Genomic DNA, 20,802 nt, shown 5'->3' with positions numbered 1-20,802 from the left:
GTCTAAAGAACAGTTCATTTTCCATTTGATGATATTATAATCATTTTTATGGCATATATTGCCAGTGAAAAAATGATTGCACAGCATGAAAAAAGGTAACCATGCCTTTTCTTTTGGGATTTCACAAAACATATGCTATCATATTCACATCTATTCAGCAGAATTAAACTATTAAAATACATAGCATTTTTTATAGATAATTATTTGTATTAATTAGATTGTCAGCTTTTCAGTGGCATTTGTCTGTCAGAAATCCTAATCTGTGTTTAAACAGAAGTATGTGAACTTCAATTCACATTAAGCTCAATGTTAAAATTTCTTTTGGTTGAGCATTGCAAGACAGTGGCAATCAAAATCTTTGTGAGGGTACTTACAGTGCTCATTTTCTTCTTTTGCCAGTCAGGTTATATGTGCTGTCAGGCTTACCTAAGATTTGTTGAAGTAAAGGAGTCTTAATACTTTACAAGTTTAGATTCCACACTTGTGTGTTCATAGTAGAGATACTGGTAGCAAACTAACCTGTAAAACAAAGAAAATGTGTTGGTTCTCTTTGATATTCTGCATCTGTGCTAGCAAGCCTGATAACTATGATTCTTCACTGGTGAAGATTTTCTGGTCATAGAAGCAGTGAAAACTCAGTGTGGATTAGTATTTTTATTAGTAGAGACAAGACCTTAGCCTTTGGCACAAATTATCAATTTCACCACCTGTGATATTGTTTTCTTGGAAATATGTTTGTTGCAGTAACAAAATTAGTGCCATAAAGAGAGAATATTTTGCATTCATGAATTAAATCTGCTGTCAAAATCTAAGAAAAGAAAATATGGGAGCAAGAAAACAGAAAAATATTTTTGTTCCCTTCATTATTGGCTGGGAAAAGTAATGCAGAGGAGACAAGGACAAAGTTGTGAACATGCTCCAAATTTTTCAGTATGTAAAATTCTTGACTGTCATTTTAGGGTCCCAATGTAAATTTTTGATAAAGGATTGAATTTTAAAGTCTCCTCATTGAGCTGTGCTTTTCTACATTTGTGACATCTTGAGAAATGATGTCACACAGACAGAATCACAGAATCACAGAATCACAGAATCCCAAGGGTTGGAAGGGACCTAAAAAGATCATCTAGTCCAACCCCCCTGCAAGAGCAGGGTAACCTACAGTACATCACACAGGAACTTGTCCAGGCGGGCCTTGAATATCTCCAGTGTAGGAGACTCCACAACCCCCCTGGGCAACCTGTTCCAGTGCTCTGTCACTCTTACAGTAAAGAAGTTCTTCCTGATGTTAACGTGGAACTTCCTATGCTCCAGTTTACACCCATTGCCCCTTGTCCTATCACTGGATATCACTGAAAAAAGCCTAGCTCCATCATCCTGACACCTACCCTTTACATATTTGTAAACATTGATGAGGTCACCCCTCAGTCTCCTCTTCTCCAAGCTAAAGAGACCCAGCTCCCTCAGCCTCTCCTCATAAGGGAGATGTTCCACTCCCTTAATCATCTTTGTGGCTCTGCGCTGGACTCCTTCAAGCAATTCCCTGTCCTTCTTGAATTGAGGGGCCCAGAACTGGACGCAATATTCCAGATGCGGCCTCACCAAGGCTGAGTAGAGGGGGAGGAGAACCTCTCTTGACCTACTAACCACTCCCTTTCTAATGCACCCTAAGATGCCATTTGCCTTCTTGGCCACAAGAGCACATTGCTGGCTCATGGTCATCCTCCTATCCACCAGGACCCCCAGGTCCCTTTCCCCTTCACTACTTTCCAGCAGGTCAACCCCCAACCTGTACTGGTACATGGGGTTGTTCTTCCCCAGATGCAAGACTCTACACTTGCCCTTGTTAAATTTCATCAAGTTTCTCCCCGCCCAACTCTCCAGCCTGTCCAGGTCTCGCTGAATGGCAGCACAGTCCTCTGGTGTGTCAGCCACTCCTCCCAGTTTTGTGTCATCAGCAAACTTGCTGAGGGTGCACTCAGTTCCCTCATCCAGGTCATTGATGAAAATATTAAACAGCACCGGTCCCAGCACCGACCCCTGAGGAACTCCACTAGTCACAGACCTCCAGCTAGATTCTGCGCCATTGACCACAACTCTCTGCCTTCTTCCTTTCAACCAGTTCTCGATCCACCTCACTACTTGATCGTCAAGCCCACACTTCCTTAGCTTATCTATGAGGATGCTGTGGGAGACAGTATCAAATGCCTTACTGAAATCAAGAAAAACTACATCTACCGCTCTACCCTCATCCCTCCACCTAGTCACTTCCTCATAGAAGGCTATAAGGTTGGTCATACATGACTTCCCCCTCATAAAACCATGTTGGCTGTTCTTAATGACCCCCTCATCCTTGATATGCCTAGTGATGGAGTCAAGAATAAGTTGTTCCATCACCTTTCCAGGGATGGAGGTAAGGCTGACCGGTCTATAATTACCCGGGTCCTCCTTCTTGCCCTTCTTATAGATTGGTGTGACCTTTGCCATCCGCCAATCCTCAGGCACCTCGCCCGTTTCCCACGACTTACCAAAGATGATGGAAAGTGGCCTAGCAATGACCTCCGCCAGCTCCCTCAGCACCCGTGGGTGCATTCCATCCGGACCCATCGATTTACAGATGTCCAGATTGCATAGCTGATCCCTAACCCAATCCTCATCTACCAAAGCAAACTCCTCCTTTGTCCTGACTCCTTCTGGGGCTATAGAAATCCGGGGCCCTCGGGGAGAGTCTGCAGGAGTAAAGACAGAGGCAAAGAAGGCATTCAGCACCTCTGCCTTCTTTATATCCTCTGTCTCCAGGGTACCCACTTCGTTCAGCAGTGGGCCTATATTGCCTCTTGTTTTAGTTTTATTTGCTATGTATTTGAAGAAGCCCTTTCTATTGTCTTTAACCCGACTAGCAAGAAAAGTTTATTACAAATAATAATAAAACCCCCAAAATGCTACAAGAAACCTACATCATGAGCCTACTTGATTGTTTGCATAAGGTAATGCTTCCATGAGGATATCTTGGACAGTACAATAATACAAGTTTCTATTACAAGCATCCTTGCATGACACATTCAGCTTAAACTGGTAGAACTCCCCAAACTCTTGTTCTAGTTAATTCTAAACCTGCTATGGCAATATTGTCCACTCCAGATATTAGTCAGCACTTTGAATTATACAGTAATGTGTGTCTATTGCTCTTAGCTCAGCAACAGCTGCCTGCAGACGTCTCTGTGACCATCTGAAGATCTCACAGCCCCTGGAATAATTAGTGAACCAATTTGTTGTGAAGGTGGAAGGCAGCCTCCCTCAAGTTGGTCTGTTGTTCCCTATTAGGGTATTTTCTGTTCCGTGCAGAGACTAGCTGGGGAGTTCCTGGGCCACCCAGGGCTGTTGTGACTAAGTGCCCTGTATGTCACACAGGCACAGCCCTGATCATAGAATCATAGAATAGTTAGGGTTGGAAAGGACCTCAAGATCATCTAGTTCCAACCCCCCTGCCATGGACAGGGACACCTCACACTAAACCATCCCACACAAGGCTTCATCCAACCTGGCCTTGAACACCGCCAGGGATGGAGCACTCACAACCTCCCTGGGCAAACCATTCCAGTGTCTCACCACCCTAACAGGAAAGAATTTCCTCCTTATATCCAATCTAAACTTCCCCTGTTTAAGTTTTAACCCATTACCCCTTGTCCTGTCACTACAGTCCCTGACGAAGAGTCCCTCCCCAAGCATCCCTATAGGCCCCCTTCAGATACTGGAAGGCTGCTATGAGGTCCCCACGCAGCCTTCTCTTCTCCAGGCTGAACAGCCCCAACTTCCTCAGCCTGCCTTCATACAGGAGGTGCTCCAGTCCCCTGATCATCCTCGTGGCCCTCCTCTGGACTTGTTCCAGCAGTTCCATGTCCTTTTTATGTTGAGGACACCAGAACTGCACACAATACTCCAGGTGAGGTCTCACAAGAGCAGAGTAGAGGGGCAGGATCACCTCCTTCGACCTGCTGGTCACACTCCTTTTGATGCAGCCCAGGATACGGTTGGCTTTCTGGACTGCGAGCGCACACTGCCGGCTCATGTTCATTTTCTCATCGACCAGCACCCCCAAGTCCTTCTCTGCAGGGCCACTCTGAATCTCTTCTTTGCCCAGTCTGTAGCTGTGCCTGGGGTTGCTCTGACCCAGGTGTAGGACCTTGCACTTGTCATGGTTGAACTTCATGAGGTTGGCATCAGCCCACCTCACAATCGTGTCAGGGTCCCTCTGGATGGCATCCCTTCCCTCCAGCATATCAACTGGACCACACAGCTTGGTGTCATCGGCAAACTTGCTGAGGGCGCACTCAATCCCACTGTCCATGTCAGTGACGAAAATATGCAAATGCGCAAATAGACTTTATTTTACAATTATTAACTTTAGGCCAAATTGGAATTTCATTCTTAAATCACAGTTAAACTCCATAGATTTTGCCATGATAAGTAACCATATGGTTTGGTAAAGAGGATGATTTATTTTTTTCTACAATTTGAAAGGTAGTCTTCATCTGGAATGTGCCAAAATAGACAGTCTTCAGCTTGGACGACAGTTTTCTTGCAAATTTTAAAACCTGGTTTCCTGATCTTCTGCAAAACAGAAGTTTCTATATGCTTCATTTTGGATAACACCAAAGCACAGTGTAAATGCTCTCGGAGACACCTGGAATAGTGACTGAAATTATTCTTTTTAATTTTATGGGTCTTCACAGCTGAGTAACATTGCTGAAACTAATTTGGGAGCTGTGTGCTTCCCATTCAGATGGGAGGGCTGCAATCACTTGGACTTCTGGCACCCTGCAGACAGCCACCCAAACCAGCAGATGTTGATAGCACTAACATGTTTTCATGGAGCAGTGTTTTTCAGAAGTCAGCCCTACTAGAGAAAAAGGTGAGGTAAACTGTAAATTTTGTGAATGATTAGGCTCAAATCACCTCCTAATGAAAATACATCTTCATTGACCTTACCAAAAAGGAACTTCTGAAAATGGTTTCGAGCTTCTGAAAATGGTTTCTGATTCGCTTTATCTTTTGTAGCTCTTCTTTTCTGTTATGCTGATTCTTGCCCATTGGCACCCTGATCAAAATCAGCTACTAGCAGACTCCAAGGATAGAGTTGGTGGTATGCAAATCATTTCTCATCAAAAACAGTATCCTGAAGGCAGCTTATAAGCTAAAAGGATCTGTCTAGATGGTACTGCTGTGCTTGTGAAACCAAACACTTTCTTAGCAGCCCCACAAATAAGAATTCACCATCTTGCTCTTGACCATTTTTGTTTGCTAAAATAGACATTTTATTGCTTTTTATCCCTGACCCAAAACCACATTATTTTGCAATGGACATGTGCAGTAAAGGAGCAAGCTAGCAAATTAGGAAATGTGAAGAACCACTGAGGAAAAGGTTTAGATGAAAGGCACTCTTATTTGCTGAAGCCTGGGACTTTTAAGTTTGTAGTTTTAACTTTTCCCCTTGTTAACACAGTACTGTTTTCTTGTTGCTGAACAGCTCCTAGTTGCGCACATTGCTGTAGTGTGCTCTTAGGTCTTTTGGCCAAAGCCATTTGTGTTTAGTGTCATACTTAGAACTACCTAATACAAGACTTTTAAATGGAAATCTACACATGAAAAATATCTTATTTTAAACTTATTTGATGGAACTTTTTTAATCCTTCTTGCATTCATTAGTAGATGTTGGCAAACAATGTTTTTCAGTGGAGATAAAATTAATTAAGAAATATTATTAGAAATTTAGAACTAGCTTTTTGCCCTAAACACTCTTCAGATTTTCCATAAGATTAAAAGTTTGGAATCTTGAGTACAGAGAATGTTTGGGAGATAAGAGAAATTATAGATTTTGCAGTTTTTCCTCAAAACCAGAAGGGTCCAGAGTTTCCAAGGATGATGCACTTTCTTCCAGTGTGGCAGTTTCCTTTTGCCATTTTGGGTAACCTGCCTTACATGTAAGTTTGCAGTTTTCAGGAGAGCAAATTATAGAATCATAAAACTGGATAGGAAGGGACCTTTAAAGACCAAACCTCCTGCAGTGAACAGGGACATCTTCAACTAGATCGGGTTGCTCAGAGCCCCATCCACCCTGACCTTGAATGTTTCCAGGGGTGGGACATCTACCACATCTCTGGGCAACCTGTTCCACACCCTCATCCTAAAAAATTTCTTCCTTATATCTAGTCTGAATTTGCCCTCTTTTAGTTTAAAACCATTACCCCTTGTCTTACTGCATCAGGCCCTGCTAAAAAGTCTGTGCCCATCTCCCTGATAAGTCCTCTTTAGGTATTGAAAGGCCACAATAGGGTCTCCCCAGAGTCTGCTCTTCTCCAGGCTGAACAATCCCAACTCTTAGCTTTTCCTCAGAGGTGCTCCATCCCTCTGGATCCTCTCCATCAGGTCCATGTCTTTCCTGTACTGAGGACTTCAGAGCTGGATGTCCTCGAAGTGGGGTCTCACCAGAGCAGAAAAAAGATGGAGAATCAACTCCCTTGACCTGCTGGCCACACTTCTTTTCATGCAACTCGGGACACAGTTGACTTTCAGGGCTGCACGCGCACATTGCTGGCTCATGGCCAGCTTTTCATTCACCAGTACCCCCAAGTACTTCTCAGCAGGGCTGTTCTCAATGTTTCACTTTAGTCTTACTGCATCTGTGGATATAAGATACCCTTAGAAAAGATTTCAGCTGCTGGTTTCCTGTTTCTCCAGATAGAGCAAAGAGAAATTGTTTGTAATTTTTTGAAAGAATGGAGGAGGATGGTTTCCTTGAAAATAATTAATTGTTAACACCATGGTTATTTGGGTTTTTTTTTTAGGCAAAAGTGTATGTGCTGTTTAGTTGAAAGTAGAATAGCAAGGATTGTTGTGTAGATAGTACAAGTTGCTAGTCATTTCAGTACAAAGTGTTGTTTGAATAAGCTAAATGATTATTTGCATGAATCAGAATTTCTTGGTTTTTCTTTCCTAATAAATTTTGAGGTCCCTGTCTGTAATTTTTACCTCAATTTAGTCACAAGTATTGTGTCACATTTAAGTGCATTTTAGCCCAGAATCATTTCATTATATTAACCTTCCCAGTCACCATATTTACATTACATGCTACCTCATTAAAATATCATACAGCAAGTATCACTAGTATTTCGAAACAAATTATACAAGATGATTTACACTAGCATTTACTTCTCTACTGTATAGAAAGTTTAGATGCCATCTATTTAAAAATCAAATTCTTCATAAGTTATGGGAGTTTTGAGAGTTTTATTATCTAAAGAGAAATGAAATAAGAATTTTCTTTTGTCCAGTATAAATGTTTCTGGACACATCATGGCTCAGCACTTTCTTAGCTGCAAACAGCAAATGCTTTCATACAAAAACAGATTGTATTTTAACTTTTAAGAAATTGTATTTGTGAAGTAATGATACTTCTGTGATATCTCATGATAACTGATCATCTGTTTGTAACAAGTCTGCTATGTCTGGAAAAAAAATATCATTCTTATCTCCCTGGAAAATCTAATTTTCTGAAAAATGTCATTTTAGACAAGTATTAAATACCTGTTCTTGCTGAAACTAAGGTTAAATACACATGCCATGGGCTAATCTACTGGCCGCATTTGTGGTAGTGGTGGTAACAGTAATTTTATTAAAGGTATTAAAGCCTTTGAAATGTCCAGGTTCTGTATTGTGTATTTGCTATATGGGCATTTCCAATGTCCATGGCAGCCAGTTTTGATTTTTTCCTCAAAATACACAACTGTATCTGCAGTATGCTGATACTAAAGAGTCTGAGCGCCGTAAGTGAACTAATTTCTTCATGCTCTAAGTACTCTGGTTTGAATCTGTTTAGCTTATGGTTAGTTTGAATTTCTGAATTTTATGCTGTTTTCTTGAAGGTATTTTGGTCATGGGTTCCCTAATATATGTCCTTTATATAGGAAGCAGTCTGCAGAGCATGCTAGTCAGACATATTGCCCTGACCCAGGTCCTACACCTGGGTCAGAGCAATCCCAGGCACAGCTACAGGTTGGGCAAAGAAGAGATTCAGAGCCGCTCTGTGGAGAAGGACTTGGGGGTGTTCGTCGATGAGAAAATGAACATGAGCCAGCTTCAGTGTGCGCTCGCAGCCCAGAAAGCAACCATATTCTGGTCTGCATCAAAAGAAGTGTGACCAGCAGGTTGAAGGAGGTGATCCTGCCCCTCTACTCTGCTCTTGTGAGACCTCACCTGGAGTATTGTGTGCAGTTCTGGTGTCCTAGACATAAAAAGGACATGGAACTGTTGGAACAAGTCCAGAGGAGGGCCACGAGGATGATCAGGGGACTGGAGCACCTCCCGTATGAAGACAGGCTGAGGAAGTTGGGGCTGTTCAGCCTGGAGAAGAGAAGGCTGTGTGGAGACCTTATAGCAGCCTTCCAGCATCTGAAGGGGGCCTATAGGGATGTTGGTGATGCACTTTTCATTAAGGGCTGTAGTGACAGGAAAAGGGGTAATGGGTTCAAGCTTAAACAGGGGAAGTTTAGATTGAATATAAGGAGGAAATTCTTTACTGTGAGTGTTGTGAGGCACTGGAATGGGTTGCCCAGAGAAGTTGTGAATGCTCCATCCTTGGCGGTGCTCAAGGCCAGGTTGGAGAGAGCCTTGGGTGACATAGTTTAGTGTGAGGTGTCCCTGTCCATGGCAGGGGGCTTGGAACTAGATGATCTTAAGGTCCTTTCCAATCCTAACTATTCTAAGATTCTATGATAGTAAACTCGATAGATTTCAAATGACACAGGCAAGTAAAAGGACTTATTAGGTAGTAAGACATCAACCTTAAATAAAGGGAATGCATGTATATTGTCAGGTGAGACTATTATTCAGTTTTAAAAATCTGTAAATCTAGTAACCTCTTTGTAAGTTGTTCTGTTTCTTGAGGTAAGTGCCTGAGAAAATCAAAGGAAAATGCTGCTGTCATCGAATACATTTGGATGTACCTGTGTTATAGATTGGAACCAGAGAGTGTATGGTTGCTGGCACTGGGGAAAAATAGAGGTTTCTAAACTGTTTGGACCGTTCTTTTGAATTTCAACGACTTTATTTTCTTTTTATGAGACTAAATACGAGAAAAAACATGTCTGTAGGAGAAAATTCAAGTATAAATCCTACTAATTACAATACTGTTGTCCTGACCAATACAGAAATACTACACTTGATCTACAGTCATTGCCCATAATGTCATGGAATGAAGAGCTGACACATACCTCTTCTTTGTAAGGAGGAGGAGTGGGCTACGTTTGTACTCCCAGCATCACAGAATTAGGAGACCTGTTGTGATGGAGATCTGTTATCACTATGTGTGTGTTTAATGAAGGGACTGTCCATTTACTGCCCTCCCATACTGTTGCTACCACTCAGGGGGTTTATTCTGTGTAAGCCTGTAGGATAACCAGTAACTTCTTAATAACTTTCCCAGAGACTGAATGGCTTGAATACTGTTAAGAGTACTATTTTTTTCTAAACCCGTCTTCCAAATTTCTAGATGCCTAACCTTGTATAGATACTTTGTACAGCTGTGAAGAAAAAAAAGAAGGATATTGCATTTATTTTGTTGGGGTTTTTCTTTTCTTTTCTTTTTTTTTTTTTTTTTTTTTTTTTTTTCCCAAACCTTCCCAGGACTCCTTTTCTTCTCTTTGCTACCATCTGAGATTTACAAAGATGTGTATAGGAAGGGTTATAATTAAAGTTAACACTGCTGGGCTTGCCTGTAACTTACTAGTTGTTAACTAGGTCCATAGAAGGCTGTCCCAGCTTTTCTACTTCTGAGAGCTTCAGCTCTTTCTGGACAGTGGAGGCATTAAACCAGTGGCAAAGCACATTAGGATGTCATCTTAAGGTAGCTCTGCTTCTTCTACTGAAAGAGAAGGGAAAATTTAATGTCCAAAATCTAAACGCTATCATTATGAGGATTTTGAAGTCTTTTGATCTAAGCGTATGGAAATATAATGTATAAACAAGTTTGATCTGTGTCTCAAGAGCAATTCTATTGCTCTGTTTGGTTTTGGTTATGCTTTGGGGGTCTTTTTTTTGTCCTTTTTTTATATTTTTATTTGTTTGAATTCAGACTTTGGGAAATGTCTTCATTCATTTGCACTTGTGGGTGAAGCTGAACAAGGCAGAGTAATGTGATTTGGCAGTATTAAAAATGTATCCCGTGTTCAAGTCTCACCACCCGAAACTGTCAAACTCTTGGTTGCTGAGGTATCCCAAAACACAAGGTACTGTAAGTCTGAGCAGTGAAAATTAGGGATTCCGCTGGGTCCATCTTGTGCCTGGCCTGCAGAAGAAATTGTTTACACGCAGGGGATTCAGTGCCTATAATAATACAATGAAACCAAACTGCCATTAGGTTTAAACCAACTTTTGAACTAACTTGACCAGGAAATTCCAGTTAGAAAACTATTTCACATAAGTTCTGACTTAGAAGCTTTATAGCAGTTGCATAATAATTACTTTTTGAATGACAACTTTGTCATGCCCTTTACATTAATTTATCATTGCAACAACTTTAGAAACACCTTTAAAAATTTGATTTGAAAGTAACGTTTACTTTATTAATGAATTGTGTAATGCTTATGGAGGAACTCTGTGAATTGTAATTTTTATGTTGATTAAAATGTGAGATGTTACCTGAAATTTTAGTGTGCTGGAATAATCAATATAGATCTAGTCTGTAATTTAGTTTTGAAAGTAAAATATATTTTAAAAAAATTCTGAGATTGGAAATCATTAATATAATGCTAGGATGTCAAGGGACAAACCAGCACGCTTTCAGCACCATTTAAACTATATTTCTTTTACTTACCTGCCAAGAGCTATGGTGCACTCCCATGAGTCCTGTGCTGTGTCTCTCAGAGGCATAATGTCATTCACACTTCAAGTACTAGAAGTAATGCAATTGCTCTATGGGTTTTAGAGTTTGCAATGACCAAGATTTCATCAGAAATATAGAAAATTTAAGGCACGAATGGAGGTCTTGATTGCTAAATGTTTTTCTTTGCATCTCCCATGGTTATTTTTTTTTTCCATTTCTTAATTCTGCAAATGAACCTGGTTAATCATTTGGGACCAGGGTTAATAATTTGGCCATCATTGTTATAGGGAGGGTATGTTCTCAGTCTCAAGGAGAGAAGAAAAAGACCCTTAAGTGAGTGCTGCAGCTTCAGAGGATGATTCACCATGTTGTCCTTAAAAAATAAAGGTAGATTCCCTGCCATTGTGGCAAAAATTAAACTTAACTATGGAACTGCAACAAGCATTTACATAGTGCTTACATTCTGTTTAACAGGTGGAGTGTCATTCAGATAAAAATACAGCTTAAAAGCAAAGAATTAAATAAAAAAGTCTTTATAGTCATCTAAGTTTTATGGAAACTTGAACAAAGGAGAATTGACTTGAACCTGAACTTCAAATTCAGGTTCTGACCTGAACTTGAACTTCAAATTGACTCAATCCATTTCATATACAACATTTAATTCCCAGGAAAAAATATCCTAGTGATTTCTAATATTAAGTAGTCTTTATATCCCCAATGAAAAATATGAGACTTTCATAAATAAGATATTTCCCAATTGTTAAAAAGTCAAATAATTTTATGATCTATTTGTAAACATAATGTGTGAAATGCACTGTTTCATAGAAGATAAGATCTTCTTTCATGTACAAATTACATATTAATATCCATTTTATATAGCCATTGACCAATTAATTAGATATTTAGTATTATGTCATTAGAATGCTAAATATATATTACCATTTCCATGTTAATGTAAGGGCAGCCTACATGGTAGTTACTTTCTTGATTTACTAAATGGCATTGGTAGGTAGTGTTCAGGAGTATGAAAATACCACTACATTATTACACGGATCATTAGGTTATTAACTCATGCACATAAATACTAGGCAGTGACCAAACAGAAACTTTCTGTGTGGTCAGAAGTACTCCAGAAAGCAATAAAACAGAAAAAACACCTATCTTTCCACAACTATAAGTTGAATTCAGTTACTTAATATCTTGGTATTTTTTTATAGCAAGCTATTGGGAGGTAACTGTGCCATGAACAATATTGTTGCAAAAGTAACTGTATATTAAGAATATAAGAATAAATTTTCAGGAACTGTTTTAAGTCATATTCCCTTTAAGACAAATGGAATGTAAAATTAAACTAAGTTAAAAAAATTAGTAAATTAAAAAGAAATTTTAAATGACATTTTCAATATTTTTTTTTCTTGGAGATTATTGGTATATCGCATAGATTAATAAATAACACACATTTGCTCCATCATTGTTTTAGGATTTTACAGTGTGTTGGACCTGTGCCTCTATCAAAACACATATTGCTGATAATACTTGTGGGAATTTGGTTATCTTTCCAGATTCTCGGTCAATGAATCCCGTTTCTTTTGTACCAAAAACTGTTCCCATCACTCTAAACTTCAAAATTGAATTGTATCTGTCACAGTGAGTGTTAAAAGTGATGCATTCTTAGTCAAAATTCAAGTGTGCCTAAATACAGTGACTATTAGGAAATTTTAAATCTATTTCAGACTTAAAATAATAGATCACTTAAATAATTTCAATATTTTGTACCATTGCTCTAAAAAATAAGTGCCCTGGAAGCAGTGATATTTTTCTCAAAGGTATTTAAACGCATCAAAAACGAACCTGAGAAAAATTAGGTGTCGGGGCAACCCATACACCACACATGGTAATAGTATGATTGACTGAGAAAATTAAAATATTTCTTCTAATACAGCATCTTAATCTGGCAATAGGTGTAAACTGCTGTGTCATTTAAACTAATCTATATTTATATGTATGTGATACCTAGTTGCTTATTTGTGTTTCAGAGACATAAAATACACTGGAAGTAATTAGTTGGGCACATCATGACTTAAAAAAAGGGCATGCTTATACCAAGTCTGTGTGCCACTGGAAACAACAATATTTAATAGCTGACTATCCTTAGTGCAGATATGAATAGGTCAAGACCCACGCTGTGTTTTACCAAATTACAAGGATTTGCCAAGAGCAGCAGTTTGCAAAACAGTGAAAGATTGCATATCGGAGCTCGATGCACACATACTGCAGGATACCCACTCAACAGAAGTTTCCTGAACTTAAGTATCTACAGCCATAAAAAAATCCTATGGGGAACTTAAATATTTTTTCAAATATTTTTGTCATCCCCAGTTGTCAAGACAAATAAGCTGAGAGGGAGAGATTATTATCTTCTGGAAACATTGTTTCATTTTTAGTGTGTTCAGAGCCCAGTATAGATCAGGAGGTGCTGCTTTTTCCCTGATGGAGCTTCTGCAGTATAGAGTTAATTTTCTTTATATTAGCTGGTATAGGGCTGTGGTTTGGATTTGTGAAACATTGATAATTCAGTGATGTTTTAGTTATTGCTGAGCAGTGCTTACACAGAGTCAGGGCCTTTTCTACTCCTCACGTCACCCCACCAACAGTAGGCTGAGGGTGCACAAGAAGTTAGGAGGGGACACAGCAAAGACAGCTGACCCCATCTGACCAAAGGGATATCCCATACCATATGGTGTCATGCTCATATGAAGCTGAGGGAAGAAGGAAGAAGGGAGAGATGTTTGGAGTGATGCCATTTGTCTTCCCAGGTAATGGTTAGGCATGATGGAGCTCTGCTTTCCTGGAGATGGCTGACACCTGCCTGCCAAATGGGAAGTAGAATTGCTTGTTTTGCTTTACTTGCATGTGCAGCTTTGCTTTCCTTGTTTAACTGCCTTTATCTCAACCCCATGAGTTTTTTCACTTTTCCAATTCTCTCCACAAACCACCAGAGGGAAGTGAGCAAGTGGCTGTGTAGTACTTAGTTGCTGGCTGGAGTTAAACCATGACATGGTGCCTATGTACTAATAAGAGTTTATTTCTGCTCAGTTTCGTGTATGTTCACAGTCTTTGTACCTTGCATAATTTATCCATAAAATCAGAATTTTGCACAAGGAGAATATTGCTAGTCAAAATCCAAAAGTTTGGCCCCATCTTTATTCATCATACTTTCCTTCTTCAGTTTAACATTATTACTGGTTAATAGGTGCACCTGAAAATCAAGCTGTATTGTAGTATCTGGTGCGTTATGTTAAATGAATCTTTTTTTTTTACTAATGAAGAAGAATACCTCATCTTTTCCAATTTTCCTATCAAACACATCCATATCATCTTGAGACACTGCCACATCCAGCTGCATCTATACTCAACTTCAATTATGTGAAATTACACAACCTACTCTCAGGTCCTTTAGGTTCTCTTTTGCTGTGTAAGGCACACACATAGTGCGTTTCCTGTGAAGTGCATGATTACAAACTATTCAGTACAAGCCTGTTTTAAGTAAACAGTAAATTAAATATTGTCAGTGCTTGTTCAGACATGCTCTTATGAAAGAAAAAGAGCTTCTAGATTTGGGGTCATAAAACTCTGGATTTAAGAAAGGGCCAGATATAAACTAGGCATCCTTCTTCCTTTTTAACTTCTCTTGGCTGACCCATTTGTTAGCTGGTACAAACCAATATTTTCAGGTGCCCATACAAGGAAAATTGAGCTAGACAAAATGCTGAAGGTAGCAAAGTTTCTGTTTAATGCTCTTTATTTGAATGGTGAATTCTCAAAAACATTCTGTCACTGTCAGGTACATTGCTGCCTGAAAGACTGTTAAGAGTCTGTCTGAGCAACATGCGTCTTTCAACCATGACAAATACGGTAAAGAACATCATTTTGTTACAGTACTGGCAATATCATTTTCTGCTATGCCAATCAGCCTGACTACAGCAGTTAGGAAAGACAGGAAATGTTCGCTTCCCTAAGAAATGAGGGCTTTTGAATATTTTGTGGTATCTGCTACTTCTGTACTAGCATGGTCACTAGTATTTGGGGAAGTACAAATAAGTTTTATAAGAACCAGAAGCCCCAAATGTGCACTTGCAAAGTCTCCTTTCATCTCTGCCAGTTAACTCATTCCCAAGGGAAGGCAAAATACTTATTCCAAGTGGTCAAACATTGTTTTCATTCATTCTGTAGATTTTTCAAAGAGGGTAAGAGTTGCATGTGTGTTCAGGGCTGCACATAGAATCATAGAATAGTTAGGGTTGGAAAGGACCTTAGGATCATCTAGTTCCAACCCCCCTGCCATGGGCAGGGACACCTCACATGACTTATTAAATACAGCAAGTAGCTCTTTCTTCTGTTTTGTTTCTCTTCCTTACACTCAAGTATAAGTGTAAAATTTCACAAATTTATCCAAGGTATCAGTGGTGTATGCAATGGCATAACATATCATGTTTCCATAACAGATCATGTTTCCAGTTCCTGTCTTTATTACTAGATTTTAATGCATTTTGTAAATATAAACAATAAACTGAAAAAGAAACAAAATATTTTAAAGCAGAGGTCCTTTGTAAACTAGTAAAAATATTAGTGAAAAAAGGGGGAAAAATAGTTGCTTTGCAAATTAAGAATGCAGAGATCTAAAGCAGTCTGATTTGTTCTTTGAAAACGGATATGAGGGTTAACTCAGAAACACAATATTAATAGATTTGTATGAGTGCACATAAGGCCAATATATTCAATGCTGTAATTTTTTTATGGTTTCATAAATAGTGCTATCACCAACATTTCAAAGAAATCTGAAAAAAACGGAGCTCATATGTGGTGGCATAAATTTAGTGTATTTTATAGAACACTGTTACTCCAGATATAGCCTACGGGTTGTGACTTTTCATAAAACCTAATGAATTTCTAGATTTGTCAGCTGTTTCAACACAGATGCACTTTGCTGATCTAATGGAAACATTTTGAGCCCAGATCCAAAATATCAATAGCTTTTAGTATTGCAAATGAGTTTGGCTATTGGGTAAATGGGGATGTGGTTCTTGATAAAAAGCAGCAAGTAATTTTGTACGTGTGTTTTATGATAACTGCCTCTCCAATGTCTGATACTGAGTTTTTTTCTTTCTCCCCACCTCCTTTTTTTGTTTTTCCCAGAGTTTTAAGTTGAATGTAGATAGCCACTGTGCTTTAAAAGAAGCAGTGGTAGAAGAAGGACGTCAACTTCTTGAGCTTATTGTATCTCACAAATCAGGTAAATCCTCTGAAATATTGCAAGTCTTTATGTCTCCAGACTATTAAAGAATGAAGAAGCATTGCTGTAAATTACTGCATATATTCACTTCCTTATGTATTATTAATATTTGCATTATCAGATTGACCTTCAAGATTTATAAATGTTTCATATACTGCATACAATGCAGTGATACTTATAAAATGAAATACTGCCTGCAAATAGTCTGTTCATTTTATTTTGGTCTTGCTGCTCAGCTGAGTTTCAATTGAAATCACATCATTGAAAACTTCACACTGACACATCCTATGATGTAGGTGCTATGGAAATAACATTAAGATAATGAATTAGGAATTCAAATACTTATATATATATTTACCTACTCCGAATGGGTAACTGCATTGGTAAAGCTTTATTTTGCCACTTAAACTAATTCTTACATTGATTTTAATATATTTATGAAGAATAGATTAAAATTAAAAATACCTTTTTCCTTTGGTTAGGCTTGTCTTTTTCTGCAGAGGCCTCAAATTGAGAGGAGGGGAAGAGAGATACTTATTTTCCTTTATCCCCACTACCACCTATATTGTTAGGTGTTTGTGTGGCTTGTATGATAATAGAGTTTTAATCAGCCTATATTGCTACGGAATACTATTTTAATTTTGGCCTACTTAGCATAGTTTTCACCCAGGTTGAAGTTATTCTTTGGTCTACTGTTTTCTGATCATGTTATACATTGTGCCTCTATTGTTTCACCGCATCAGACTGATCTGTGTAATGTGAAAGCCAAAGGGAGTGACTTCTGTGTATAGTTTCAAAAATGATATAGAAGCCATAGCAGAGAATGATGGTGCCTATCATTATATTCTTAGAAATAGTAATGTGTAAACTACAGAAAATATTTCCAGGAGTTGGAGGTAAGAAAAATGTTTTTGGAAGATTGTGAAGTGTGAGATAAAGACTAGATATTAGAGGTTAAGATTAACTTAGTGTTCCCTGTTGCATTGAAATCACAGTTTGTGTGGTATTTTCCTCTTCTTGAAATATAATCAAAATTTACCAAGATGGCTAAAAGACACGTCTTGACCTTACAGCATTGTTTTGCAGTATGAATTATAGTAATGCTTGGATTTATTGCTGAGAAAATACATTTGAATTCTTATTGTTCTTATTCTTTAAAGAATAAACTTTTAAAGATGCAGTTAAGTTTACAGCCTTTACTTTTTTTCTCCTTCATTTTGGAGAAGGACTGAAGGACATGCTGCAGATGATTGCAAGTCAATGGAAGGAACTACAGAGGCAAATCAAAAGGCAACACAGCTGGATTCTTAGGGCTCTGGATATCATCAAAGCAGAGATACTGGCTACTGATGTATCTGCACAGAATGAGGAAGGGACTGGGAGCCCTAAGGTAAGTGGCTTGAAGTTTGCCTTATTTCCTCTTATTTCCGTCTTCTTTTGAACTAGGCACCACTGAAGTTTTCTTTCCACCCTAAGGCTTTTTATTTCCACTGGGTAAACTTTTTTTTTTTTTTTTTTATAAACAAAATGAAATGCTTTACTCTGAAACAATGAAAAAATCTTAGAACTTTCAAGTTTTCCAGGAAGACCTGTCTCATTTTGTGTAGAGGGTCGTGAGGAGGAACATAAAACATTTAGTAAACAAAACATAAAGCATCTTTAACATGAATAATCAGAATGGTTTTAAATTGTTTTGTTGTGACTATAAATCACTATAATCAGTGCAATCACTCAGCTCTGACATCCATTAGCCGCTTGGTTACAGCAAATTAACAAAGAAGAGAGAAAGTGATTCATTATCTCATTCCTGTTAATGACTATCAGATGCATTGCTTAATTAGGGGATGGTCATTGCAGTGGGAAGAAGGTCATATGCCTTTTCACAAATCTTTTTGCTCTAAGTTCTCCATGTGTTGAATACAACAAGTACTTTAAGAATAAGGTATTGACACCTATCATAATTTTGTAAATCTTAATTATTAAAGAGGGTTATAGTACTTACCAGTTGCCAAACTTTATATTTATAACAGCATTTTAAACACAAAACATGCTTTTTCAAATTGGTGCAAGCAGTGTAGGGGCACTACGCACAATAGAAACTTCTGGCATATGGTTCATGACCTTTCTTACAATCTTTAGTAAGCAAAGGTGGTTGGGAGAGATTGCATTAGGAAGTGTTGATTTTTGCAATGCAAAGAATATGCAGCAGAGCAATCCAATAACTCTTAATATCTTGGCAAGCAGCAGGTTGAAATTTATAGAAAAATTCATGGTTGGTATTTCTATAAATAACAGGGATGGCTGTGCTAAGTATATTTTCAGATTCTGATGCTAGACTGTTCTTCACATGGGTAGTGCTTCCTGGAGAGTAGCTTGCACAGTGACTCTTAGACATGAAATGTTCTGGTGTTTTCTTACCATAATTCTACATAGCAAGAATGATCTTATGGATGGTGGAGGAGGAGCCAAGGATAACAGTAAAACAGAAATACAGGAAAAGACATTTGTGGAGAAGACATAAATTGAAATTATATTCCTCCTCACTTGCATGGTAGAAGTGATCCTGTGTCACATAGCTCTTAGTTTAGGAATTAGGCAAGGGAGCAACACTTAATTTCATAGTTAGGTCTGTTAAAGTAAAACAGACTAGCTCAAAGTTAATGTGACCTTATATCTCTGAAAAGCTTGATTCATCCATGGCCGAAGTCTAACTGCTTAGTCAAAATTATCACAAAAAAGGTTATATAATCCAGCTTGATTTTGCTATAGAAATTGTGAAATCCCTAGCTTGAAATAACTATATTTAAATACTTGCTTGAAAAGGGAGAAATAGAGGCGTGGTTTATGTTGCAGTAAGTTTTTCATATAGATATGTGGTAACTTGTTCCCCTGTGCTTTTTATCTTAGGAACCTGAAGCAATGCCTTCTTTTTTTTTTATATATATATTTTTTTTAGCCTACCATTAAAAGCAAAATATATATAAAAAAAAGACCAAACAAAAAGTATTTTCAGGATATTTCAATTTCATTTATTAAATCACATCCCTCTATAGTTCAAATACCATCTACTTCATGATGAAAGATTCACTAAAATTAAAATACAGTTGACAGCATAACTATAGATTTCAGTTTGCATTTATTTCAAAGGAACTTGAGAAGTATAATAGGAATTCTAAAGATTATATCTAGAGGGTATTTTTCTTTTTGCTTTCGAGAAGCTGCAGGAATAATGTTGGTGTCAGAAATCTGTAAAGAAATAGGAAGAGGAGGAATTTCAAAGACCCTAGGAAACTTTTCCCTTAGGATTTATTAAACATGTTATCATACTGCTTTGGCATCTTTTATGCAAACAATGGAGAGTGGGAGAGAGGAACATTCTGCACTCTAGAAATATATTGTCAGTGTTTGCATTCAAGAATCTAGATTATGCTTACAAAATTTTTCATTTTTTTTGTGTGTAAGTTTCCTAGTGGTTTATAGTGATTGCTACAGGAGACTTAAAGGGTTTTAAATAGTTCTGATGCATAAACTCTTCTAATGTATTGCATTCTCTGTACAAATTTACAAAACCACTGAGATCTCTTGAAGTATTTACTAGAACTATTCTGTCATTTTTATAAATAAACAAATGATGACTGCATTCAGATTAAATTGCAGGATGTAAGGTTTTGCCTTCTTATCCTATTGAGAAGTAATTTTAAAAATAAATCTCAGAATTGCCATGACACACACCAACAAGTACTGATCTAATATTATGAGTAATAAACATGACATGGAATACATCTGACAATCTTCAGGTGCTTAGCTAAGAGTAGGGTTTTTTTCCTGGTGGAATTAGTAAGCAATATTCTAAATATCTGGAAAATTGGAGGAATTCTTGCATATATGTGTGCATCTTGTGTTTTTTCACTTTCTGGAGATGCATGAGAACGCTTGTTCTATAACTGATCTCTTAATTAATCGGGCCACTTCTTGTCCATCAGGGCAGGCCTACTGGAACAGTATTGCTTTCAATAAACAGTAGAGTGGTGTTGAAAAATAACATGATGTACTTTCTTATCTAGTGTTACTGCCTGGTCTATTTAACTTACTGCTTTGTGGAAAAGTTCATTTCTATCTGAGGAGATTGTAAATTAATAGTGTAAGTAATGTCCTTGAAAAGTATACAGATCTTTAATAGCATTTGCCTGTAGCAGATATTCTTCACTGAAAATTGTATGAAATAGTATTGTTAGGGTCAGCTGTAAGTTCTACTTCCAGTATGCATTTGGACAATTAGTTCATGACTACAGTTTTTGAATCTGGATAGTTCTGTTCTGCAGGTAAATATTTGAATTAAATTTTGGGTGCTTTGTTGGGGTTGTTTGGTTTTTTTGTTTTGTTTTTTGTTTTGTTTGTTGGTTTTGTTGGGGTTTTTTGGTTGGGTTTTTCTTGTTTTTTTTGTAACATTTCAGAGCATAACATCAGTATTTAGAATGTGGCTATGTAGAAGATGGAAACTCCCTTTTTACAAGGAGTCATGTGGAAGGCACAAAGGGGGTAATGGGTACAAGTTACTTCTGGGGAGATTCCAGTTGTACACAAAAGGAAAATTTTTGACAATGTGATCAATCAACCATTGGAATAATCTCCC

General features: G+C 37.9%; 1 protein-coding gene across 15 annotated transcripts in view; it reads left to right on the top strand.

Annotated features, from left to right (window-relative positions):
* AKAP6 (A-kinase anchoring protein 6) overlaps window positions 1–20,802 on the top strand; it is a 285,186-nt gene that overhangs the window by 121,932 nt on the left and 142,452 nt on the right. For 14 of the 15 annotated variants that reach the window (XM_065686397.1, XM_065686389.1, XM_065686390.1 and 11 more), the window contains 2 exons: window positions 16,073–16,169; window positions 17,393–17,559. In XM_065686397.1, the coding sequence (XP_065542469.1) occupies window positions 16,073–16,169; window positions 17,393–17,559 (264 nt within the window). The remainder of the gene's footprint in view (window positions 1–16,072; window positions 16,170–17,392; window positions 17,560–20,802) is intronic. The other variant, XM_065686404.1, reaches the window with a different exon arrangement.

This window comes from Lathamus discolor, chromosome 6, assembly GCF_037157495.1.
Source record: "Lathamus discolor isolate bLatDis1 chromosome 6, bLatDis1.hap1, whole genome shotgun sequence".
Taxonomy (NCBI): Eukaryota; Metazoa; Chordata; class Aves; order Psittaciformes; family Psittacidae; genus Lathamus; species Lathamus discolor.
This window is presented reverse-complemented; position numbering and strand designations above follow the sequence as displayed.